Below are 27,384 nucleotides of genomic sequence, written 5' to 3'. Positions count from 1 at the left end.
GGTTACAGCCAGTGCACTGTGCCTGTGAAATACCAAACCTTCAAAGATACCAAAGCAGAGCTTAGGGAAATCTCCATTTTTCATCTGAAAAATTAAAATTATACTGTTCCATTCTGTATATGGCTTAAGAGGAATAAAACTTGCATGTACTGTCACTGGCCTACACCTAAGAAAAGATATATAGAGATAAAATTATCTACATTTTTAGATAAAAGGTAAATATGCTGGAGTATAGCAGTAACACCCAATTGAAACTAAATTCCAATGCATTTGATTTCATCCACCTGCCACAAAATGCTGAATGGAAGAGCACAGGCAAATTAAACATTCTTCTGCTTCACAGAAAGGACAAGGTCAATAAACATGTTCATTTTTACATTTATTTGACAAAATGGTGTACACAGTATTAATCTTTGCAAAATGATAATTGTGTATGCACAGTGGATGGTTTTGAGACCAGAGTTAGGGACACAGTGTGTGACAACATTGCACAAACAGTTCTTCCACAGAATCTTAACTTTCCAGTATTAAAATATATAAAATAGAGTGCGAATCTTATTTATTGTGGTGAGGTAAACATTTCTTCCTTCAGAGCAGTGTGCCTTTTATGCACCTCCAAGAAAGCTGCTAAGGATACCCTTCTCCTTCATTCTGTCAATAACTACAGAGCTAGAGGCATATTTATTGCTGTTCTAATGGTCACACATTTTTTCCTTGAGCAATATGTAGAGAAAGGAATGGAGAAGGAAAAGCCTGCAGGAATTGATGAGAGCAACCTATCTGCACTATTTGTGTCAAGAGCCAAAGATTAGTGCAGATAATTTATTTTGAATGTAACAGTTTTAATGGAAATGTCAGGAAAAATTTATTTACATTTTTCTAAGCAGAACATGGTATTGATTAGAGCTGCTCAAAAAAATCACAATTAGGAATTTATTTCAGAAATCTTTATATCTCTGCCCATTTACAAGACCAGATCTTAATATCCCCTCACTTGTTCACTGTTTATTGATGATTTTCAGCACATAATTCCTGGGCAGAGTGAGATTTGTACAAAGTTCTTTAGTTACACAAGATCTTTAGTATTGCCTTCTGTTCCCTGAATGAATGATTTGTGTAACTAACAGCATGAATTTTGACTGCTACAAAAGAGAATATAATCAAAATGAATCTTGGTCAATATCTGAGTCCCGAAACTTAGGGTTTTTTTTTTTCTTATACTGATGCCTGAGAAGTCAAATACTTTAAAAATGGAAAAGTTCATTTGTGTTTTATTCCCAATAAATTAGAAATGGTTGTTGGAAGTTAAATCAGATGAAGATTTCTCCATGCTCCTGAGAGGTAACTGCTTCAGCTTCTCAGCTTACTTTAAAACCTCACAGCAGTGACATTCTCACAAAAGAGGTTATTTTAAAAAGTTAGCAGCCATTTCCTTAGTGGCACAAACATCCTCCTGGAGTCCCCTGGATACATTGCTACAGCTGGAAATACAGCAGGGCATTTCCAAAGACCAGAAAAGAAATGAAACACATTTCAGTGGTTTATAGGCACAGTAAGAGTGGGAGTTCCTTTTCCTATTGTGAGGTATCCATTGGCATCAACAAAAGAGAATCATCTTAAGGCAAAACCAGTGATTTCCAGAAAAAGAAAATAAGCATCATTCATTTGAATAAAAAATAGGATTGTAAGCACAGCTTTTTACATTATTGCAAGAGCCCATAAAAAATATAAACCCACTGTTAGTTCACTCTTTACAATATAAAAACACAAATAAAAATATTGTGAAATAGGCGACCTAAAAGTGTTTGATTAAAGAACAATTCTGTTGACAGAAGTAAATTATTACTTATTTTGTCTTACCATGAGTTAATCAGTGACAATTTGGGAAGAAGAGACAGAAAAGAACTTTAGGGAGTGAAGTATTACTTATTACAGTTGTGACCAACAAAATTACCAAAATCAGACAAAGACATACAAATTTTGAAGATTGTAGCTGCAAAATTTCTGAAGCCCAACTTGCAAGCCATGGCCTGGGTTGGCCAGGTCTCTCCAGTTCAGTCCACCAAGCCTGATCTCTGCTTGGGAGAACTCCATAAATCCTCTGGAACAACAGCAGGAATGATACCTTGTGAAACACAAGTTTTCCATGAGAATAACCTTCAAGGTGTTATTTTTTGGCCACACTTGCCACTGCCTTCTTAGCTGCATCCTCAAGGTCATTGGCAGAGGTGATGGGAAGTCCACTTTCACTCAGGATCCGCTGGGCTTCATTGACATTTGTTCCTAAAAAAAGAACACTAACTATAATTAGTAATTAATACTCATGAATAAATTAACATCTCCTAGCATGTCTCTGAAAAATCAGGTAATGCATCAAACTACACAACATTTCAGTTTAGCAACAGATTAAAGGAGTGCCTTAGACTGAGCTGAGAAGAAGGAGCTCTTAATTCCAGTGACAATTGTGACAGACAAAGCAATCTGAAAATGGCACTTGTGTGCACAACAGGGGCTGGGTGAAGATCAGAGGGTCAGTGCAGCATCCCCCAGAGCCAGCAGGGACATCCAGCAAGAGCTCTGGGTAATGGACCACGTGCCAGGCTCTTTTTAAGGCATTTATTAGCCACAATCAGCTACAGCTAATCAGTGAGTCAACAGTAACTAAAATTCACCTGTGATAACTGAAAGCTGCCAAATGAGCTGTTGACAGGCAAAGACTTGGGTAATCCTGAATATTTAACCAGGTTCAAGCTGCTCCTGAATGTGCTGTTGCATTTTTACTAAAAACAGGGAATACAAAGGTCCCTGAAGTAATTCAGCATGACACCAATCCCTCCTCTGCTGCTGCACTAAATTATTTTAATCACAGAAACATTTAGGTTGGAAAAGACCCTTAAGATCTTTGAGTATGACTGGAAACCCAGCACTGCCAAGTTCACCAATAAACCATGTCCCTGAGTGCCACCCCAAGGAGAAAATATGATTACACAGCACAAGGGCTCCTGTTTGTATGGAAAAAGCTCAACTTCAGTCAATAGACTAATGCAAAGGAAAGGAAAAAATCCAAAGCTGAAAAAGATATTTCAGGAAAATACATTTTCCCCACTTCCATTGTCTAAAACACAAGAGCACCACCTTCCCATTTACTCTATCTCATTCTTTTTTGGAAAACTGAGACTAACAGAAAATCTGAATTCTCCAGAGCTCTCTGCAGTAAAACCAAGTGACACTTGTGATCACTGCTATGCTCTGCACCACAGAAGAACCTGGAGTCAGGCATCCTACTGAGGAAGCAGAATGCACACTTTGGGGTCACACACCAGTCACAAGCACAAGCACCCTGAGCTGGGCCTCTTTAGAATCATTTCTATGCTCTTCCATGTCAGGTTCCTTGTTCATTTGCCACGCCAAAATGCTTAATTACTTTGTAATTCCTCGACCTAGCAAAATGAATTTTAATTCTATTTGGAGCTACACACTAATTATACCCTTAATTATTAATCAAGCAAGAAGCATACTCTTTACTGTGCAACTTCCAGAATGCTCATTTGAAAGGATGATTTTTCAATTTTTTTCTTTTTTTGCAGACTTCATAAAACATCTGAAATGGTACCAGAGAAGCTGAGCATTTCAAAAGCCTGTTTCATCAGCGTGCTCGAGTCAGGATTGCTACTCCTGGAGCTGAAAGGGACCAAAGCCATCCCTGTCACAGCACTCTGTGATGGGAGAGGCAGGATCAGGAAGAGGAATGAGGGACCCATCTGCTCCCTCTGCAAAGGCACTGGCAGAACAGGTCACGCTTCCCAGGGCTGTGCAGAGGACACGCTGCAGGGTTTGTGTAGGAAGGTCAAAGGCATCTGAAATCTTTGACAGAAGGGGGATTTGGTTGCTTAGTAACACCCAGAACTGTACAGAACTTTTTCTACAGAAAAAAAAAATATTATGGGCAAAAAAAAGAGCATAATATTTGATTTTTGTTCAAGTATCCTATCTAATGTAATGTGGAGGCTGCTACTTGTCAGCCCAGCACTGCACAGGGGAGGCAGGAGCCATTCCCAAGGTTCTGTTCTCTTTGGAGTCCCTCACACTTGTACAGTGATTCCCAACATACCTTAAAGGCTTTGCCTTTTATTTAGATACAAGTGTGATAAACATTCAAAACAGTCAAGACTGTACTGATCTCTCAAATAGGATTCTACAAGACAAAGCGTTATGAGGAGGAAAATAATGGAAAGAGGGAAATTTTCCTGGAAATTTTCCCCCACAAAAAAATATTGTGCTGTTTGTGATAGCCATGTATTTAAAACTAACTTTTGTTCTTCACTAAGTGGCCAATATTAATTTACTAACAGGTCAGAGAGGGAACAATACATTGGATCTGTTCTGCACTGCATTGATTGCTCTCCACACCGCTTGTCTAACATGCATTACAAAATCAATACAAAACACAGGCCCCTGAGAAGGGAGGGGGAGTTTATGCAGGGAAATGAAATGATGAAAGCTGAAAAAAAAAAAAAAATCTCACTGCAGCCAAAAGTGTACGAGTACATTTTGTATTTCTTAAATAAAACACTTTCATAGGCAGGCCATACAATAACCACACTTTTCAGCAAGCACTTCCTTTGCTATAATTCTCCTTTTTTTTTTTTTTGTGATAGCCTTTTATCATTGTGATTAAGTATTTTAGCTATGTGGAGAATATGGAAATTATAATGAGCCTGCTAAAAGCAGAGGTAAAAGATTTCAAATTAAACATTCCAAAAACACTGGAAACATTTAGGAATCTACAAAGAACACCATCTTGTTGCAACAGATGTTAAAATAAACAAATAAAGAATCCCACTCTTCCAGCATTAACCTCCTGCCACTGGATGGTGTCAGAGAACTGTGAACAGAATCCCATATCCAGGCTATCAGAATAATCTGCCCTTCCCCTGCCCTGCAGCCAACTGAGAAAAGGTGAAAATTCACAGGGCTGGAGGATGTGGGGCTTTTGTTGTTGCTGGGTTTTATTGTTTGGGGGTTTTGTGTCTGTGTGTTTTGTTTCTGTGTTTTGTTTTTTTTTTTAACTGGGTTCTATGAAGAGAATGGCTTTCTAATTAGAAGTTTTTGTCTTCTGACGTGTATCACTGTCAACGACACTCCACAGAAAGCCTGGAAAGATGTAATTTTATCGGCATGCACCTTCAGGCTTTGTAATCTCAACATCCTCCTGCTGAAAACCTGGCTTCTGGAACAACCTCTGAGTCTGTGTCAATGCAATCTCAATTTACACTTCTGTGGACCTGAAATCTCTGCTACCAGTAGCAAAGCAAATGTACTCAAGTCACTACCAAAAAAATCCTAATAATAAATATTCTGCCTAAGCATGTCTCTACCAGGGGTAAGGTTACACCAGCACACACTGTGAGAGGCTGAATGAAAATCAAACCAATAAAACACACCCAGTCATACTCCAATGCAGGATTTGGATTATGTTCCCTCACTCACTTGGCCTGCCATAAACCCATCAGGAAGAGGCTAAATGGTCACTGCTCAATGCTGATGCTTAGAGAGGATGCAGGATTCTGCAATGCCATTTTCAGGTAAATAATCTATAAGGGATAAGACACTGTTATATACATTTGCTATGTGCTAACAAATAGATGGATAATATAAAAAATATTCCAATTGACCCAAAACGTTCTGTTATGACAAAAAAAATCACAACTTGCAGAATGTCAATTATTATTAGTGACATGAGCACAGTTATATACATTTGCTATGTGCTAACAAATAGATGAATAATACAAAAATATTCAGATCGACCCAAAACATTCTGCTATGACAAAAAATGCCACAATATGCAGAATGTCAATTATTAGTAATAATTGTACCCATGTTACAGGATCCCAGGTTGTGCCCACGTTACAGGATCCCTAGCAGGGGTCCAGCTTGGCCATGCTGCACTGCTGAGTGCACTGAGCCACATCTCCCCCAGCAGGGATCCAGGCAATGAATGCTCTCCTGTCTTTCCACAGCCTGGAAAACTGGGGTTTCTCAGTGCCAAAGACAGGTCCTGGAGAATCAGGTTTGAAGTTCATCACTAGTTAACCTTTTTCAACAACATCTGATTTGAGGTTTGGCTGGTGCCAAGCTTTAATCAGTGGCCTTTAGGTAGTAACATACTAAGTTTTGGGGGCTTACACATCTCACACCTGCTGGCTCTGCAGTCAAGAATAAACCAACTTCCACTGCGTACCTGTAAAAGACAATTAAACTCTATTCTGTCCACTCCATTTGCCCTTTCCTACCTTAAACTTTCCCCAAAGAATATTTAATCTCTTCCTCTGCCTCATGTTTACATCCTAACAGGGAAGGGCACATTTAAATTTGTGTTTGAATGTCTGCATAGGCTGGTCTGAATTGGCTGGTCTGAATGAAGTTCTAAGTGTGACTTTGCAATAACACTTTTTCTCTCTTGACAGGAAATCTGGGATACTAAAAATTAAAAAATCAGCCACACATACTAAACTACACCTACAAACAAGATACACAAGCTGGAGCAAAATTTCACTTGTGTGTAAAAGATTTCTGAAGATACTAGAATATTTCAGATTCTGAAGAACACACAAGGTCACTGATCACATGAATGAAAAATATAAAAAATTTTGCATTCAGACATGTGAATAAAAAGCAACTTGTTTGTATCTTAATTTCAATATATTAAGTAGCTATGATTCCTCCTAGTCCTTCTTGCCCTATGACCAGAGAAGGAGAGAATTCATTTTTTGAAAGAGAGAGGATGTAAAATTAGCAGCATAGGAAATAGATATCTAATTCACAATTCTTTTTTATTCTTCCCTCTTTTCATCTAACTCTGAGCTACATAAAGAAGCAAGGCTTGGCTTCCCTTCAGCAGTCCTAGTCAGTTTTCACAAAACTTAAGTGAAGTGTATTACATTTTAAAGGGAAAAAATCCTGCATAAACCCAGCAGCAGTTACTTTTCTATCTGTAGAAGATGAAATCTGGAATATGTGGACTCTCCATTTGTCCATGAGCTTTTTGAACAATAATCCTGTGTCTCAGCTGGTGAGTTCTCTACTGATAAGGCAAGCAAACATATGTAATTATAAAGTTACCATTTTCAAAGAGGAGAGTAATCCTTTCTTTATCCACTGGTAAAACAGTTTGTAATTATTACACAACTGAGAACAAAGATTTGTCCACAGAATCCTACTAAATCAAGACAGATTTGACTGATTAAAACTCTAGTCATCAAGACACTTGTAGTACAGTGCATGTGGGCAATGAGTCTTTAAAGTGCAGGTCACAAATCTGTTAGATTTATGGGAATAATCACAAACCTTCTGCTGGGAAAATGTTCAAAATGGAAACCCAAAAGAGTGCTTGCTCCTTTTTCTCCTTTTGAACTGTAAAATGTAGTCAGTGATGTTTTAAAAAGTTTTATTACTTCCACAGTACTCATTATTAATTCAACATCTTTATAAGTTTAAATAACCTGGTGTGAGTTCAAAGAACAATGAAGATGATAAAGGATCCAGAGGGATTGATTTCTGAGGAAAGATTAAAAGGACCAAACATACATGTATTGCTTGGTTAGGAGATCAAGGAGGCAGAGAAAACAGCAGTGACTTGCTAACAAGTTCCAAAATACAACATCTGAAGGTTGTAAACATCACAGCTCTTTGTTTAGGATGAACATGAGGCATAAGAGGAGGAATTAAAAAAAAATTGAGATAAAGATTATGCAAAAGTAGAAGCTTGCTGTATTATTCTGGGAGAGAGCTTCCTAAAGAAAATGTGATACTGCCACTTCCAGAGTCAGCAAACAGTCTAGGAGAAGCATTGTCACAGCTCTAGTGAAGAGTGAGCAGTGCTGGGAAGATGGTGACCCAAAGATGTTTGCATTTAAGTCTGTATTTGACACTCTGAAGACTCAGCTTCGATCTCTGTGGGTGGAGCAGAAAATGACTCAAAGGCCACAGGCTCAAGCACCTCTGCAGGACTTTCACTCTTACTTCTGTACAATCATGGAATTATCAAAATTACAGCAGAAAGGCCAAGCACAGTGGCAGACCCAGCAGAGTGCAGTTTAAAATGACCAATTGCTCTTCTTGTTTCTTTTATAACAGTTTCAAATATCACAACAGAAACATCTTGTTCACAGGAAAAACTAATGGCTTTTGCAATATCTTCACTTAAAAAGCAGCAGCTACAGCAGTTGAGAAGTCTCACAGATCTGACAGATAAACTTTTTTTTAGCTGTGAAAGACAGGAGAAGTTTCTTTGCTATGACAAAAAGTGAAACAGTGTTGCCTAGAGCTGACAAACAATGAGATTTTATATAATGAAACTTTTCTGCTTCTAAGCAACATCCATCAGTCTCCCCTTCATCCATATTAAACTTTTTACTCAGTCTCTAAAGGTGTTGACTGGTGCTGCACCATCCAAAGAAAATTTTCGCAATTTGTTTCTAAAATCCATTTTAGGGTATTTAAACTTCCAGCAGAATCCATGGCAGCACCTGCAGTGCAGCATGAGAATGAGGGAGGGGAAGGCTCTGCTTTCTCCTGAAACACAAAAGGAGCATCCCCCTAAGCAAAGGGCTCCCTGGGCACTCTGCATCCTCAGGAATCCCAGGGAGGGTAACTTTTGAAAAATAAAAAGCCTGATGTACTCAGAACATGTTTTCCTTTCCCTTGTATCACAGTGTGAAAACCACCTCAGTATTGCATCTCATGTCCATAAAGGGATGCATTTCCTCCTCCCATCACCACTGCAGAGTGACAGGACATTTTCTGCTCTTTACACACACACAGACATGAATATGGATGATTTTCAGTAAGAGGCCTTAAAACCCACCCAGAAATCCCTCTGTTTTCCCAACCTACTTGGCCAGAAAGAAATATTTTCATCTTACCAGGCTGTGTGCTGATTGCAATCAAGGCACTTTTCACTCAGTGGCAGAAGATTCTCCCTCCTTCAGGGCACTTCTCAGAAATTACAGGCAGAACTCCACACCCACTACCATTAAAGCCTGTAAGTGCCAAAGAGTGCTTGTCCTCCCCTCTCTATGGCTTTTTTATCTCTTGTGAAACAATGCTGGATGCACTAAAGAAAAAAATATTCCTTACCACTACCAAATCTTCTGGTTTTTATTGGATTTTAGGTGGACTGGGGGTTTGGGCAGAGGAACATGTTACAGTAATTTCTCTCTCAAAAATACTGTTTCTAACATCTTCCTTTTAATTGACACTGGTGTAAATTGAAAAAAAAACCACAAAAAAACCTGTATTTTGCTGCAGGTTTAGCAATAATGGAATTGCATTCTAAAAAGAAATACCTCCCAGTAAACATAAACTTGCATCAAAATAATTCCTATTTGCATTGCAAATCTTACAGGCAAACTCATAACGCTTCCATTGCAAAATTTCATTGCTTCCAGTACCATGAGGGTCCATAAATGCAGAAATATGAGTTTATTGACTTCAGGTTGTGCTATGGCTGAAGAATTGGACATTTTCTTATTGTGTGGGAGTTATATGTTCAGGAGGAGAAGAAATCCTGAGTGAATTACTGAGAACCTGAGGGATGATTTTGTCTGATTCCAGCAGCACTCACCTTCCAGCCTGACCACCAGAGGTACTTTCAGCTCGAGCTCTTGGCAGGCTTTGGTGATACCATTGGCTATGATGGCACAGTTCACAATCCCACCAAAAATGTTCACAAGGATTGCTTCAACCTGTAGGAAAGAAACCAAGGAGGAATTGAGTGGAGGAGTGTTTATGTTTTGCCTTTGTTTTTTAAATAAACACAGGTAAAAGATGCAAACCAGGATACCAATTCCTCTCTGTCAGGCAGATTCTGATTTATGGAAGGTACAAGCTTCACCTCTGCACTCAGAGAACTTGAGTCTGAGTCTATTATTGCTTCAGTGTATAGCAGTGATTAATTGTCTTGGTCTAAACTTGGGCATGGTAATTAATGTCATAATTAAAGTATTTACCAAAAAAAAGGGAATTTCTACCTATAAATATAAATAAAAAGACCTTAATATACAATTTGATTATTTTTTAAATGTATTGAATAATCATCAGAGGTTGGAGCTCAGAAAACACAGGGCATGAATGTGTGATGCACATGCAATGAAATATTCATGTGGACACTTCACAAAACAATCTGGATCTTCACTTTATCACAAGCATGACAGAGGAAAAGGTAATAAACTTGCCCTGACTTGATAAAGAGGAGCAAAAATCCCTTCTAATTAACAAGGAGAGGCATGTAATGAAGAGCATTCATTAACCCAGGTTAACTGATAACCTCAAAAAACTGCTATTCATCAGTTTCTGGAAACTGCAATTTCTCCACCCGATTCACAGTTAAATTGCCCTTCACAACATGCAAGACATTAATACACAAAAGATATTAATAGATTTCTTTCCACTTGGTAAGGCAGCAGAACATTAACCCAAGCCCATATTCCAGGCTCCCAACCATGCCTTATCACCTTGAGGACACCACCTTGAGGGATGCAGCCCTGCTGCTCCTCATTCCCCCCTGGGGTTAACCCACAACATTTGGGGTGCTCCACAAGAAGCTTCACTGGGTGTCACAAACAAGCTTTGCCACAATTGTGTTGACTCAAAAGCCGAGAGGATAGAGAAGGGATTAGGTGTGAAGGAATGAAATATCACTGCACTGCACTGGTGCAGGATGTCAGCTGCAATTATGCTCAACTCACTGCACCACAGGAAGGGATTCACTCTGCCCAGCTCCAGCCAGCCAGGCTCACACCAGCACCAGGAAAATTCCCTGAGGCCACCCACGTTTATAGCTCTGCACAATCAGGTTTTACATCTCTCCACAGAAAAAATGCGACAATTCACTCCTGTGATGTGCTCTCACACACAGTTCAGCACTGGTAGTAATACTGCCATCCACAGTACAAAAGGGAAACACAACATCCCAACAAATGCTTACTTCCTATAAGACAGGGACACCTTTCACTAGACCTTGTTGCTCAAAAGATGATCCAGTGCATTTTGAGTTCATGGAGCCTCTGTATGGCTCAAGGCATGGCTTCCTCATCCAGGCAGAGCACAGGCACCAGGAGGAAATTTATAACCCAGTCAAACAAGAACATACAATTTAATTGATTTTATAACTCTTCCTTATACTCATATTAAATACATGCAGTTAACCATTAACCAGTTAAGGGTTTTCTGGATTTTCAGTTGGTGATGCCATTGCAGTAATTTATTTCACCTTTTTGTTACAAAATCCTTAACTCTGCAGAAGCTACCAAGAGTAAAACCATAGAAGACCCCTTCTCTGCTTTGTTCCCATTGCTTGTGTACAAACATTCCTGGTGTTAGCAAGTAAAACCTAAGAGGAAAAACACAGCCCTTCCAACTCTTATCCCATTAACCCTTATGGCACAGATTTTTCCATGCAGAAGACTTTGGTGTTAAAACATTCTGGTGCTGGATTCTAACAGTGGGACATGCTACAGACAGCACTCCACCTTTCCTAATACATCCTCCTAATTCAGGGACATTGCAGCAGACATGTGACAGATCAACTTAACCAAGTGTGTTTACATTAGTAGAGATAAGGAGGAGGATTTTATGCCCCACTACAGATATTTTAATTCCTAGCACAGACTTTTTCATTTAGGGATCTGCTTTTCAGCTTTCAAGCTGAATTCTAATCATGTCTTCTAGTCCATTGGCAGCAAGAGGAAAAAAAAAATGAAGGAAATTAGATGCAGCTTGGATAATTGATGTTTGTGTGCTTGGCTTTAATAAAAATACACTGTTAAATTAGAGAGGAGTCTAAAAGGATTCAATCAATAAGAAACTGAATCAGGTAGGGAATTCGATCTTGGGTTTTATAGTAATCTTCCAAATAAGCCAGAAGATCAGTTCAAACGATGCTGAGATCCACTTTAACTCTGCTGAAATCTGTGAACATTGTTTATATATGCTTCTGTAGCCTGACTAGATCCTGCATTTCCAGCTGAAAGAACTTCAGCATTCAGACACAGTGGATGGATGAAGAGGTTTTCAGTGTTTCATGTGCACAGAGAATGCACTGTCTCTGTATTATTTAAGTCTGTGAGAAAAATAAACCTCCTGCAGCATATCAGAACCATTCTACATCCACATGCTCAGCATCTAATGCCTATGGATTATTAAACATACCAAGGAGAGGACAAACTGCCTGCATACAAGACAGGTTACTAAATAGCATCATTATTCTAATAACCATTTTTACCTACCAGAATGCCTTATAAATGTTTTTTGTATTTCAGCAACATTGCTAAGGAAACAAAAGGTAGTAGCATATTCATGGGTCAAGCCTTTTTAATGCAGCCAAACAACTGACAGATGTGAAATCCCCACAAAATGTACTTGCCACTGATTATGGATTCCTCTGGAGAAATAAGGGAACCCACAATGGCATGGAAACATCAGCACCAGTGCTGGTAAACCCCAGAGTCTCCCAGGCCTCAGCACCAGTGCTGGGAAGCCAAAGGAATGGAAGCTGAGTGCTGCACTAGCACTGTTCCCACATTAGATTTGGTGTTAAATCTTGGCAAATACTGGAATAGCCATTAATCCCACAGCTCTAAGTGCTGTGTGAACAGCTATGCAGACTCCAAGAGTCTTTTCTCTATAGATGAAAGTGGATATATTTATGGATAGCTATATCTATGTCAAATCCATGTCACTTTATTACTAAAACTAATAGTTTTAATTTCCAGTCACTTTTTGGTAAAGTCAGCCTTGACAAAGCCTGCAATTCTGTTTTGAATGTTTGGCACCAACAAAAGCACCACACTGCAAATAAATGTAACTGTGTGCTAACCAAAGTAAAGGTGTTAGGAGATTCCTGCTAGAATTGTATTGGATCCTCCAATTGTTTCTTCCCTCACCCCTTCAGCAGAACAAGCACCAGTGGAAGGTGATGTGATATCTCACATCACCCAAACGTGCCCCACACTGGGGGTGCTCACACTGCTGGGTGCTGGGACACGAGCAATGAAGATCCAGGTGTATTCCCAGCCCAGGGAGGGAGAATAAACTTGAATCACCTACAGCTGGAGCCAGACATCCAGTACTGCAAATATCCAGAAGCCTGTCAATCACTGTCTTGTAAGACTTTCATATTCTGATTTTCAGAGATTTTTTATACCTCAAATTCCAGGGAATCCCAGTAAAAGAAGGGCATTGCCTTTTAAGAGGTAAATAGCAACATTAACGAAAAAAACCAAACCACCGGGTAAAATGGGATACATAATTCTTCAGTTTGAGTCTAATGTAGTGCATTTAATCCTTCCTACCAGTCCACTGGTGTTTAATATTCATTCATTCACAGTTTACCAAACTTGTTTCAATGCAAAAGAAGCAGATTATATCCAATTCTCAATACAAAGTAATAAAATGCTCACAGTTGTGTCTTCACTCTTTATCCTTCTGCTCCAACAGATAAGCCAGATGCAAACATTTTTATATATCACTGTATTATTACAGCTTGGACCACAGGTCAAATGTAACTTTTTCTTATTTGGTTTTGAAATATTACTCTAATCCTCTCTCTTTTTATATCAGAGAATATTTATGGTTCATTTGAAAAAAAAAAAAAGATTAAGCTTTCTGTATCTGAGCAGTATGAAAGATTTACAAACACAAAAACATTTGCTTAAAACACCCACTAGAGGACAGTGCAATTCAATGTGGAAAAGGGATATAAAAATATCTTTGGAGAGGAGAGCAGGGTTATTTTTTCTGCTTAAAGCCAAATGATATGATTTAACTTTATAAAAATTATGCAGAATATCATTCTGCCTCTTTGGGATGGAACTTTGAAAGTCTGAGAGTGATAAGTGTAAAGAGGTTGAGTCTACAAATAGCAAAGCAGGAAAGCTTGCAGTCAGGTGAAGAAATACTGACACAATGCAATTTTGAATGTCTTGCACTATTCTAAAACAGGTGAAGGTTTAAAATTCACTGGGAATGTACCTGTTGCCCTGGCAGGAAAGCAACCCTGATGAACCTCCAAAACATAATTCAGATTTTTCTGTCTGGGGCATCCCAACTGCTAGGTAGGAAAAGCAGATTAAGGATTTTGTCCAAAGCTAATTTTTGGTGTGTACTCAAGAGGGTCCTGAGCAAGGCAAATCTCAGTGAGAGCAAACACCACGTTCTGCCACATCCCTCTGTTGTTTGTGGAGCCCCATTCTTGGATGGCAGGTGAGAGGGCAGTACCTGGCTGGCACTGGAGAGAAGCCTTTTGGAAATGCATCTCCTTTAGGGCATGCTAAGAGTCCCAAATACCACATTTTTGCAAAGTCAAAGCTTTGTAGATCCGGTTTCTGGTGTGCTGAAACAGCCACCTACAGTTTTCAGTCCTCCCTGCTTACAGCAAATTCAGGATCTAGAACAGGACAGGAATTTATTGGCTTTTGCTGGCTTGAAAACAATTCAGCAACAATCCTCTGCTACCTGACCAGATTCCAGGGTGTGGCCCTTCCTTGGGTTATGAAAACCAGGCAGGCCAGGAAGGGTCTGGAGCAGGGAGAGCTCTGGTGCTCTCCAATACCAAAGATACCCCCCAGAATGGACCACCAGGAACATCCCAGCTGTGGGATTTTGTCTTAATTCTCTGTAGCACTGACACAAAAATAAAAGTTAAGGGATCAGAGCTCATTAATGGAATGAGATGAAACGATGAGTGGCAAATTACACATCAGAGTACCACAGTGGAAGCAGTCCCCAGAGACTCTCCTTCATTCCTTTGCCCAGCTCCAAGTAGTGCATGTTTTGGGAACAGAAATATTCCAATTCCATACACACAGCCTCCTTCAAATTCCAAAATATCATGGCAGGCAGCAGTGTGATCTCAGGAACCTCCATTTCAGTGAATTTCAGTGAAAAGTCTCACACCAAGCCTGTTTTGGGAAGGTTTCCTCACCTGCAGGACACACACTCTGCCCCCACCGAGCCCTGGCACAATCACACCCATCACAATAATCCATCATCCCTTGGTCTGGGATCAACTTCAGATGTGTTGAGGAAGCTGCAAACCATCCCCTGCTTCCTGTGCCTGTGCTCCCACCTGGCCAGGCCTCAGTCAGGTCCTGCCCAGAAGCCACAGCCCCCCAGGTTAATGCAGAGCAGAGTTAATTAATCCCACTCCATGATCCAGGCAGAGCGGCCATGCAGGCATGTTCTTTCTGATAGGAAGCACAACCAGCTCCTAATATAAATCTTATTTATGATAATAAGGGGAAAGAATAAAGAGAAGGAAAATAAAAGGTTGAGACCAAAAAGTACCATTCTGAAGTATATTTGAGAAGAAGGACAATAGCCTTTAGAACTGTTTTGGGGACACAGTGCAGTAGGTAGTTGATAGAAAAATTGTACTTTTGGTGCAAATATGGCAGGATAACTTTTCTACCAGGTCATGGGTATTTGGAATAAATTTGTCCTGACCCTCTTTTAATTATATGAGCTTCAATGTGATGAACCCCTGGATGGGCAGAGCAGACTTCAGAACAAGCCAGGGAAGACAACTACCTACACAACCACGTATTGCAAGACTGAAAAAACCACACATCACCACACTGTGTCAGATGAGAGCACAGTATTTCAGATTGCCTTTAAATTCCTCTCTGTGCACCCAGAACTAAGGGCAGCTGCACGTTTGGGCCTGATTTGGGGGATATTAATCCAGCAGAACCAAGAGGCACACACACCACCCCTCTTCAGGCACAAGCAGTGCACACTAAACACTCAGGGAACTCCTATTGACTGCTCCATATTAGCATGGTAAGTTATAGACACCCTCCAAACCCTCTCATCCAAGGCAGTTTATACAGCAGCATGACTGCAAGTAGTTCCTCTACAACAGCAAAGTCTATAAAAATTGATCCAATATTTGCTGAATTTTGCCTCTGCACTTCAGATTAATTTCTCAGAGGCACATCATACACTTTCTCTAATGTTTTTGCTGTCTGAAGTTTCAATTAGATTTTTGCTAAGCTATAATCAGCTTTCTGAAAAATAATGCAGCAGTGTCATCATTATTGAAGCATGTGACACAGGAGGTAGCAATGTGCCCCTGTTATTCCAACATCTACTGCCCTGGGGTGCCTCTGCACAGTTTCATCATCTTTTATGGGGTGTTAAAAGGTAAAAAGGTCAGACAAGTTTAAATGATTTGAACTAACTGCAATATTCTTGAAAAGAGGGAGCACCTGGAGAGTGGATATATGGATATATATGATGGATATATGATGGATATATGATGAAATGGAGCTGGTGCAGGACACAGTCCACAGCGTGGGCTGCTGCCAGGTGAGTTGTTCAAAGAGTAAGTCACACTGGATGGTGTGTGTGGTGTGTGGCAGACACCTGGCAAATTACCAAAGCCAGTGCTGTTAAATGGCACAATCACAAATATCCACAACGAGGCCTGACTAAACAGAATTGCTGATTTGATCACTTTCTGTACAAGACTTTCTGTTTAATTCAACAGCCAGTTAAAAATGTATGTATTATCAGTTTGGAGACATCTCAAGGTGTGCCTTCTCTCTTCCTTCTGGTTTGACTTTCTCCTAAGTCCAGCTAGAATGTGCCTTGCTCCAAGCAGAGTTACTTCATAATTCAGGCAAGGAAAACACCAAAACCAAACCACCAAAAACCAAAGCCCCCCAAAGATCTGAAATCTTGATGTGAATAATATTTGAGGTCCACTAGTGAAATTTATTTCCTGAAACAGAAAGTCACCAGAACCTATCTTTATTTCCTCTTTAGAAATAGCCTTAGAAATACAAATACTGTGTTTATTTGGAGTATCAAAGTACTAAGTAAAAGTACCCATCACATGGGAGAAGAGAGATGAAGAAGAGTTATCCTTGTGCTCTAGAAAGACTTGGGATCTTCCTTTTCATCACCTGAGAAACATCCTTGACTTCTACTCCCCATGCAGAAGAGAATGAAATGCTATAGAAGCTACTATCTAGGTCAGGCTGCATTTCTTAGTGAGACAATGGTAAGTTTTAAAAAGGAATTCTGTACTTCAAGAAGCTTAATTAAAGTACAAAAATGCATTGTCATGGGTACTGAACTGCATATACACATCTGAAATCTCCAAATAATTAAAACACATTCTTTTACAGTAACATTGTAGTCATCAAAAACGTGAATTGCTGTCCTCATTAGGTTCCAAACTGCTACCACATAAAAATCAGCTCACTTTTAACATGTACTAAACCAAAGTAGAACTAGTAAAACTCAGAAAGGTACTTAGAAGAGTGATAAGGACACTGGACAAGCTTTGTATTCAGAATATTCTAAATAAACCACAGCTTTCCATCTTAGCAGAGGAAACAGAAAGAGGATTCAGAGCCAAGCCTGCAACTAGCAAGGGAAAAAGGCAACCAGGTGCAATCATTTTGTACCTGCCTCCAGGTAGTTTTATTTCTTAGTCCTTAATTCTCTAAATGAGACAGTGAAAATACAAAAGGGGTCCTTTTACTGTTATTTTCAGATACAGCATACAGCTATAGCTAGAAATGCTGCCACAGGATATTGCTTATGTCAAGAGCTTATACGAGTTGAGGATATACAGCAACAAATTCCTGGAAGAAAACAACCAAAGACTTGTTAGTACAACAGCATCGAAGATCACTAGGAAGCATCCTCAGACACTTGTCCTCTTCTTGAGTTCCTCTTTACCTGCCTCTGGATGTGCTGGAGAAAACAGATCAGATCAAGACAGGTCCAAATCTTACTCAGTGTAGTTACATTCTTCCAGTAAAGCACAGTTTACATTTCTTTAATGTATCTATGCAACCCTTTTCTACATTAAATCACAAAATAGTTGTTGTCTGAGTTATATGTTCCTTTATCAGTTTCACTGATTACAAAACTGTCTGATCTCAGCAGTTACCACATAGCATCAATCGTGGCACTGGACAAGTGATTTGTGATTTTGATTACTTCTCCTTTGATTTTAACACATTTAATCCCTTGCTCTTTCCTATCCTTTTGAGGATCAGATCCCAATCAGATGGTAGGAAAATAAATTAATGCCTATGATCTTGTCCACATGTGGAACAAGCTTAAGAAGAGCTTATGTGTCTTCCTCTTGCTTCATCCAGCCTCTGGTGCTCAGCCAGAGGGGGAAGAGCTTGCTCCTGGGACATACCAAGCTCCAGATGAACACAGCCCAAGCAGAATTAGGAAACTCTCCTCCCACCTTGCTAAACTCAGCCTGCAACATGCCCTGATCACCCAGCAGCTCAGGCTTTTCCCAGTGGTCACCAGCAGGACTCGATGCCACCTCAACATCAGTGAGACTTTTTGTTCCAAAAATGCCTCTTCCAAAGGCTGACATTATATATTGAAGACATTCAGTTCTGGACAGGACTGCTGAAAGACAGAGAATGATCTTTATCTTCCACAAGGTTTATATAAAGGAATTTAAACAAACAAAAAAAAATTGTGCCAGATTAAAAATTAATGACCAGTAATAACATCCCCACAAATAGGATGCTAAGCTAAGAACTGGATTATTGCAAAATGGGATGACTCAGGAATTGACAAAGGAGTTCTACATACTTTTTTGGACTGTCTTGCTACTTGCAAAATCATAAAATGCAAATTAACATTTTTTCCTTACAGCAAGGGGGGGGGAAATATTGGACTGAATCTTTGACAAGTAAAAATCAGTGATGTCACTTCAGTCTTCCTAATAATATAACCTATCATCTTCATCTTTACTAACCTTTTTTCACTTATTTCCTGTATTAAGAAGGGAATCACCTTCAGAGAAATAATTATTCGATAATAATCTCCCATCCACTTTTCACAAGTTTATCAAAGTATCTTGTAATAAAACCAGAACTGAATGTTTTAGCCATAAACCCGAAGTGATATTATCAGCAAATCTGAACTGTGAAATAAGTTATAGAGCTACATTAAGAAACAGATGGAGTGAGCCTAAAACAATCACAGATAAGCCAGCAGAAAGGAACTTAACTTTAGATTAATCAAGGTTGAGATGCTCAAGGCAACCATGGGGAGTCAGGTACATTAAAATTAACAGGAGACACATGTAAATCACCCCAGTTCTGTACAGAACAACACATGGAATTGTAGGTGTCCCTGTTAACCATATTCCCTTGCTTTACAAGTGATTTTGCACGATGGTCAAGGAAAATGTCTATCTCAAAAAATGGCTCTGCTAGACTTGTTAACTTCAATGAGAATTGGAAGAAGCTGATGAGGATTTAAAACTCCCACATTAAATTGCAAAAAAAAAGTCACAACAAGCCTCAAATGCATGCTCTCATAACACTTGAAACTAAGCATGATGAAAACAAACAAATAGCCAGCACATACTCAGTTACACAACCAACCACATTTCACACAGCCAAGAGCTGTCACTTGGCTTCAGTAGCACTTTTTCTAAATTCAGATTTTCTGCTGGGTATCAGCAACTTAGACACAGTTCCTTGGTGCAGGATTCCAAAGAAACAAAGAGGCAACTTACAAATAAAAATTAATTCAGACCCTTAATATAGTGTAAAATTCAATGGCAATATTTAATGCTAAGCACACAAGTCCAGCAGTGTCGCATACCTTTTAATCTCAAAATCAGATAAGCAAGCACGTCCAAAGCAGATTACTTATTCAACAATTTGAGAGCATAAAAGTAAAGTTGCACATTTATATCTTCACATGGTGACTTTTTTTTTTTTCATTTCCTCCTGGATGATCCACACACAAAAAAGAAAAATTCCCCTTATTAGAATATATTTCCTGAGAAACATGCCTTGTTTTCCAATACACACAGTACCAAGACAAACTCGTGATGTGGTCTAAGCTGTAGAAGGGAACTGAAAATTCATGTTTCAAAAGAAAACAATGCAAATGGTTATAACCAAGGAAATTATTGAAGACAGAAACAGCTTAATGCATGCATTGCATGTACTTTTTGATAATTACTTTTTAAGCACTTACGCAGTAGTGGCTAAAGAGGAATTACATAAAAGGGAGATTACATAAAAACATTTCCAAGTGGGTGTTTCATGCTGAGCCACAGTCTGCAATAGCAGTGCTGATTAACCAGGACAGCCTTGGCTTCCCTTCCAGGGCCTTTAATGGCCCACCATAATCTCATTCACAGAATGGCTTGGGTTGGAAGGGAACTTGGAGGGGACTCATTCCAGCCCCTATGCCATGGGCAGGGATACCGGCCACTGTCCCAGGCCCTGTCCAGCCTGGCCTTGGACACTTCCAGGGATCCAGGGGCAGCCACAGCTTCTCTGGGCACCCTGTGCCAGGGTCTTGCCACCCTCACTGGGAACAAGTTATTTCGTGTATCTGATCTCAAAGCACCACCTCTCAGTTTAAAGCCATTCCCTGAGTTCTGTCCCTCCATCCCTTGTCCCAAGTCCCTCTCCAGCTCTCTTGGAGCCCCTTTGGGCACTGGAAGGTGCTCTAAGATCTCTCTGGAGTCTCCTCCTCTCCAGGTTGAACACCCCCAGCTCTCTCAGTCTGTTTGCATAGCAGGGATGCTCCAGCACTCACATCCTCTTTGTGGCCCTTCTCTGGACTTTCCCACGTTTTGTTTTTTCAAGCACCAACAGCACAGGTTCCTGCCTAGATTCTGACTGGCCAGGTGATGACTGGACTGCTTTTCTAAGAGTCCCTGCTCCAGATGTCCCTTTTTGCATGGAACACATCACAAATGCATTTGTGTCAGATGTCAGCCCAAAGAGCTCTACCACGCTTTGGGGAACCAACACATAGTCAAGGAACTTGAACTGAAAAAGCATTTCCTGAATTTGTTATTTGATTTGATAAAGCCATCTCCCAATGAAGTGTGGACACACTACAAACCTCAAGCTGAGCACTCTTCAAAGCCAAGATACCCTGCAGCACTCTCGACAGCTCTCACCTCAGTGACACCTTCGAGTGTTTACACAGAGCAAACAAAAGGACTCTGGTTTACTTCTGCCTAATTAAAATGTTTTAAAAGAATTTAATTATAAAATGCCAAACTACACAAATGCAAAGATCTTTCCTACAGAGAATTAGTGATGAATTGAATGATTTTTTTTTAATCAAACTGTTGGCAAGCGGTGTGGGTTTCCTGTTTGTAAACAACCATATGAATGCTAAACATATTTATTCACAACTTGACACGAAATACAGCTCTGTAATTAATCATTTCCCTATCTAAGTCAGAAAAAATAAACCCCCAAACCTGTATCCCTTCTTATTATGAAATAGTCAGCTACACATAAATGAATAATTATCTGAATTATCAACTATCTACAGATGTGCAGCTCTTTTCAGCCCAGACAATGGCATTCCCCTGATGCAAACTGCTAATCCCACACACATTCTCTTATTCTTTGTTTAAAGTGAGAAAATCTCCTTACTTATTAAATACGCTCAATCATGGGCTATTAAAGCTATTGTTTCAGGTTATCTATTAATTGCAGGCTCCCCTGTCTATATTCACTGCTAAGATGCCACGCCTCTTATAAACTGAAAAATGCCTGCCTGAGTGGGTTAAATGTTAAAGGCCACGGGCTAAGACTAATTCTGAAAAATAAGCTAACTCTTAAGCTGTGAAAAGTTGTCACTGGAATTAACTGCTTGAAATCCTGTCTTACTTTGAGAGGCTGAGTCTCAGATATTAAAAAAATACTCAGTAGAACTTATTTAATTTCAGGCTTAAATAATTTGCAAGAATATTTTGTTTTCTATAGCAACAAGATGTTTAGATCTGAAAGGCTGTATGATTGCACTCCCTGTAAGACCTGACTTTAATCTTCTGAAATGCCAACAATTAGCAGTCAATATGAAGACAGAGGAAACCATATTGCTCATGGGAAAAGACTAAATTCTTTGTGGGAATATTATATTAATCCAAAATAGATCAGAAATGTAATCTGCTACTTGAATACAGTCCTGAATATAATGGCAGCATTTGTATGCTTTTTTCTCCACTTTAATAGGTAAAATAAAAGATCTTTACATTTACAAGCTCAGTACATTAAAACAGAATAAAAGTAATATGCAGTCATAGTGACCAAGTGACATTTTTGACAGACAAAAAACTGCAGGTAAAATAAAAAACAAAAAGCTACAACACACAGAGTGCAGGACATGGAAGATGTGCCAAGACCTAGACTAGAACAGCATGATGCCACCTACTTCTAAAAGATCTTTTTCATTACAGTGAACCTGGAACTAACAAAACGCCAGATTTCTTACAGACTTAATGTGAGATTGCGCCAGAAATTTAATAAAGTGACTTAAGAATCAATGATTTTGTTTAGATACCTGTAACTCATGTACATCAAGTAATGCCTTGGTGTGATGGGAAGAGAAGTGGGAAAGGCGGAGAAACAATTTAACTTTATAATCCATGAAGTCAACAAGAATGATTCTTGAATAACAACAGACAATAAAACATTCATTATCAAAGTTTCACTTTGTTGTTTGTCTTCAGTGTCTGCAGCTGACAGATACACTCATTTATAATTCTCTGCCAGTTGCAAACTGGCAAAAGCTTTTGAATTAGTCCCTTGACTTGAGCCTACAAATTAATTGTTTCCACAAACAACTGGGCAATGTTTCAAGACTTTGCTTCAAGACATCCAAAAAGTCCTATATTACACCTAACAGAAAAACCAACAGGCTGTTCCTTGGCATTTCCTGGAATGATGGTTCTGTTCAGAATTAAACATAACCTGGATGAAAAATTTAAGAAGTATCAAAAGTAACGTATCAAAAAAATATCTTTGCCCTAAAAACTTCTGACTAGTTCCAATTTTGATCCAAATTAGAAGCATATATAAACCTCCAAGGACTTTCCTTAGGTGGCCCAAAAAAAATTGTGTGTGTTTAAATCTGCACTGCTATATGTAATTCACTAGAAAAACTTTATACAGAGTGAAAACTGCTGTTCATATCAATGAAGAAAAATGTTCTCCTCAGTTTTGTTACAAAACTAAGAATGAAACACTACTGAAACTGCATAAAGAATAATTTATACTTAAACAGAAAAAAAAAAAAACCCAACAAATTAAAGCCAAGGTAAATGGTACAGTGATTACTGCCTTGCTCCTTTCATTTGGGAATATTCTGATCTTATGGAATTAAATAGATTGTTTACAAGATCCTCTATGAGCACATGATCAAAGATATCTCAGAAACAAAATGATTACCAGTCACAACTCCAGGCAACACATGGCTACAGACAAAATTGATGTAAATCAGAAATGAGAAGCACTGGAAAAATGTGATGGGTCCTTGTTGAAACAGTAAGTACTTCTCTCAGAAATACTCACATACTTTAAAGTCATTACTTCTTGATTTTTCAGCCAGATTACAAACCACCAAATATTTGATTAACAATATATCAAGAGGGCTTGGAATTCAGAATTAAAGAATGAACTGTTAGCAAATTATGGCAACAATATAAATATACTTGCATTTCATTAATCCTTATTCAATGAATATATTCACTCATTCACATAAAGAGAACATTCTTTTATAGTCACCAGTAGCAAAAGTACAGAAATATATTAAACAATTTAAAATACCCCATTGCTATTAAATTACAATCTTACATCCATCTTTACAGATATGTTTAACCACTCCAAGCATATGGATTTTATACTTGAAAAGTCAACACAACATTTTAGTAAATTAAAAAAAAAAATTCAGGAAATCTGAATAAGATGTTTTATTTTTGGTTCGTAATTGCCTCTTCAGGGGTTTCTTTAACCCTTCTCTTTTAATTAGCCATCTGTTAAAGGTTATCATAGATATAGTAACTAGTAGAGAGGACGATTCTGATCCAAATTAGCAATACTTTTTTCTCATGCCCTGTGTTTATTTATTCTGTATTCTTTTCCTTCAAGGACAGGCACATGAAGTACAGCAAACTCACAGTACTGGTGTTTCAAAGGAGGCTTAGCCAACATCACCCTTTAATGCAAAGTGCCAAGGCAAGCCCAAGGACAATGACAATTAATGTCAATGACAGTTGACTGTCACCAGCATGTTTGGATTCTGGTCTAAATACTTACACCAAAACTGGCCATTGTTTTTTACACTGACTCACAAAGAGACCTCATTCAGTGTCATGACCTCAGTTATTTTCTGGCCTGGACTTCAAGTTTCCATAAAATCTCCCTCTCTGCAAAACAACTATGGTTCAGTTAATCACCATCATAGCCAGGCTCTATTATTACCTGCTAGGCTTTGATTGCCAGGACTTGAGCAAATCCAATATCCCTGATTTTCTCTTATGGCTGCAGCTGTGAAAATTACTTCTGGAGAACACTGGAAGTGGCAGAAAATGCCAAAGCAGCTCTACACAGAGAGCTTGCTGCTCCCCCTCTGGTATAAAATTCACACACAAGTTACAAAGCTTGAAATAACTGCCCACTCTTCAGGCTTTGAAATCAAAACCCAGCAAGTCTTCTTGTGTCTGCCCAAAGCCTTCCACCCCAGCCAACACTGAGGAATTACAACCCCACTTCATGCCCCACACTTTTTATTTGAGAAATGAACTCCACAAACCCATGTAATGGCAGAGCTGTGAAAGCCCACAGTTAATACTGCTTCATGCGAGGAACCAAATGGAATTCTTTCAAACATTTTACAGCCAAACAAACAAGACTTACTTATTGTTAAATCCTCAGTCAGGATCTACATTTAGCTACAGCCATTGGTAGGCAGGACAAACTGTTTGAAAGCACAGAGTAATGCAATAGCTCAGACTATATATTGCTGAATGTGGATGCCACCAGGATGTTTGGGTTTTTACTTCACTCACTGGTTATTTTCAGGCCTTCCCATACATGGGAAGCATTTGTAAGCATTCTTCTAAAAGCATGTTGGTCCATTCAAATAAAAAGGTCAAAAAAATGCATGGACACTGTTCAACATTGCACACAGCTGCAAATGGTAAAGACTTAAATGTGTACAAACCCTCAAAGAAATGTTGTATTGATTTCTGGATAGCTATTTTGGTTTCCCAATTATGAAAAAGCTACAGGTAGCAGTTTTCAGTATAATGTGATGCTGCAGTTGTCGCCTGTTTCTCATTAATTTTTCATTCCTACAAGAAAAAGTCTTTCCTGGGAGCACTAAGTGTCAGTGCAAGTCTGTTTCATTCACTTTTCAACACCAGACACGCATTTATTCCTAAGTTTTCAATTCCATTGCATAGCTTGCTATGCAACTTGCACACATCAACTCCAGCAGCAGACAGCTTTTCACCAAAAACTTGTAACTTGACACATACCTTGTCTTGCCTTAGGCTTAAATTGATTAATTCATCTTTCACTTGAGGTAAAGTCCCCCATTTAAAATGTTTTAGTAGGAAAAGGCAGATTTTACAAACTGAACCAGAAAAAGGACTTTCAGCATCTTTGTCACACTTCCAAATTTGATATTATGCACAGCTGTTAAGGAAATCTTTACCTTAATTTTGCTGTTGCTATCTACAAGAAGTTTCTGCTTTCCAGATACTCCTTCCTGTGCAAAATATGAGGGCTATAAAGCAGTGGCTGTCTCAGTCTTTTCTCCTCTTAGAATTCAATTTAAGTCTCACATTCTCAGATTTTTGGCAAGAAAATGGAGTCAGAGAAGCTACTCCGAGTATCAAAAACTCACTTAAGAAACTCATTCTATTGCACCACTGAGTGGAACACCACAGAATAACTTTTGACAAGAGACAGCTAATACTTCAGAAGGCAACAACACACTACAGTAGGTTAACTATGGAAAAGCTTCAGGAATATATGTGGTATCTGCCTACACTAATGATGAAGACTGACAATTTTCTTCTAAAAAAGATATATGCTAATTCAATCACAGACTTCTGACCTCAAGGCAGGGATTTTTGGTCAAATGTTTGTGGGAAGCCAGACTAAATGATCTTAAAGGTCTTTTCTAATCTTCCAATCTGTCTCAAGGAGCACATAACAGATTTGTGGTTGTATAACCTCCATGTACAACATTTTTGCATATTACTGACATGAATTTGTTTTAACTCTAGAGTAACAGGGCAGTTGATCATCAGAATATCCATCAGCTGCTCCCTTGACAGCTCATTTTGATGGCAGGACACAAGATAAGAGCAGGGAAAAGAAATTAAGAATATATGGAAAGCTGTGCTGAAAGCTGAATGAGCAGAGGAAGAAACCCCTGCCCCAAATGTTTTGCTCTTGAATTTGCTCAGTTTTATAACCCTAACAAAGATAAAGACGAGCTGATTTTCATCTGACATTTCCCCTTTAATAGCACAAACACTCCTCATGTGCAGAATTTGGGACAAAGAGCACATCAATCAGTGCATTTGGGAGGTTGATGGAAAGAATCACTTCCAGGTTAGACTGCAAATGTGCATCCACTCTTCCAGGTGTCACTGTTCTCTGTCCTGCAGCTGGAGGCAAGGAATTGTGAACAGCAGCAGGACTGCCAGCTTGATTTTCACTTGTATTTGAGGCACACAGGCCACTTTGAGCCCTTTTTATCCACACAGCAAAGGTGACTTGCAGCAAATGAAATGTTACATCAACTTATTCTGTGAAGAACTGCTGAGAATAACACTGCTGAGCACCTAAATCAAGGAAAGGTACATCCTTTGGCAGGGAAACAAGACACAGGCATGTACCTACCATGTGCCTGAACAGGAGAAGGGGCTGCAGAAAGGGTTTTAATGGAATCCACAACAATTCCTTTAAATGTGAAAACAAGGTTAGAAGCTCCATTACATGGCCAGTTCTCTGACCACGCAGCTGTACATTTCTACAGTCACATTTCTACAACTGTATTTATCCTGATGTTATGAATTTTACAGTTGAATTAGTGAATAAAACAAAAGCAACCTCAGCAGTAAAAATTCAAAACTATTATCAATCCTGTAGACGAACAGCTGTCCACCTACAATGCCATATGATAGAAGGAGAGCTACTAAACCATTCAAACCATATATTTTAGAAGTCTGTGTAATCCTTCCTCTCTCCCACTCCTCAAATATTTATTTTCCATACAATAATGACCTCAGTATTCAAGGCAGCCTTTGAAGATTAATGACCAGTGGAGGTTAATGGTCCTCAGCTATTCTTCAAACCATCAACTCCTCCCAGCCAGTCATTAATCCACAAGAAATGCCTTAATGCTTCACTTATTACTGCTTAAGCATCAAGCCTGTAAATTTTCAGGGCATTAAATCTCCAAAAGTAACCTTTTTCTCTTCACAGACCTCTATTTCAACAAAGCAGACAGATGAGATGAAAGTGACTTTGTTTTACAGGGATTCTCTCAACT

General features: G+C 39.0%; 1 protein-coding gene across 1 annotated transcript in view; it reads right to left on the bottom strand.

Moving 5' to 3' along the window:
• Positions 1-372: 372 nt before the first annotated feature.
• SUCLG2 (succinate-CoA ligase GDP-forming subunit beta) overlaps positions 373-27,384 on the bottom strand; it is a 106,240-nt gene continuing 79,228 nt past the window's right edge. Inside the window, exons 10-11 of the mRNA XM_041426039.1 lie at positions 9,626-9,746; positions 373-2,283 (exon numbers count right to left, since the gene is read on the bottom strand). Coding sequence (XP_041281973.1) covers positions 2,168-2,283; positions 9,626-9,746 — 237 coding nt within the window. The 3' untranslated portion in view covers positions 373-2,167. The remainder of the gene's footprint in view (positions 2,284-9,625; positions 9,747-27,384) is intronic.

This window comes from Onychostruthus taczanowskii, unplaced genomic scaffold (assembly GCF_017590055.1).
Source record: "Onychostruthus taczanowskii isolate IOZ18803 unplaced genomic scaffold, ASM1759005v1 scaffold9, whole genome shotgun sequence".
Taxonomy (NCBI): domain Eukaryota; kingdom Metazoa; phylum Chordata; class Aves; order Passeriformes; family Passeridae; genus Onychostruthus; species Onychostruthus taczanowskii.
Note: the sequence above shows the minus strand (reverse complement) of the source record. Positions and strands in the feature narration are given on the sequence as shown.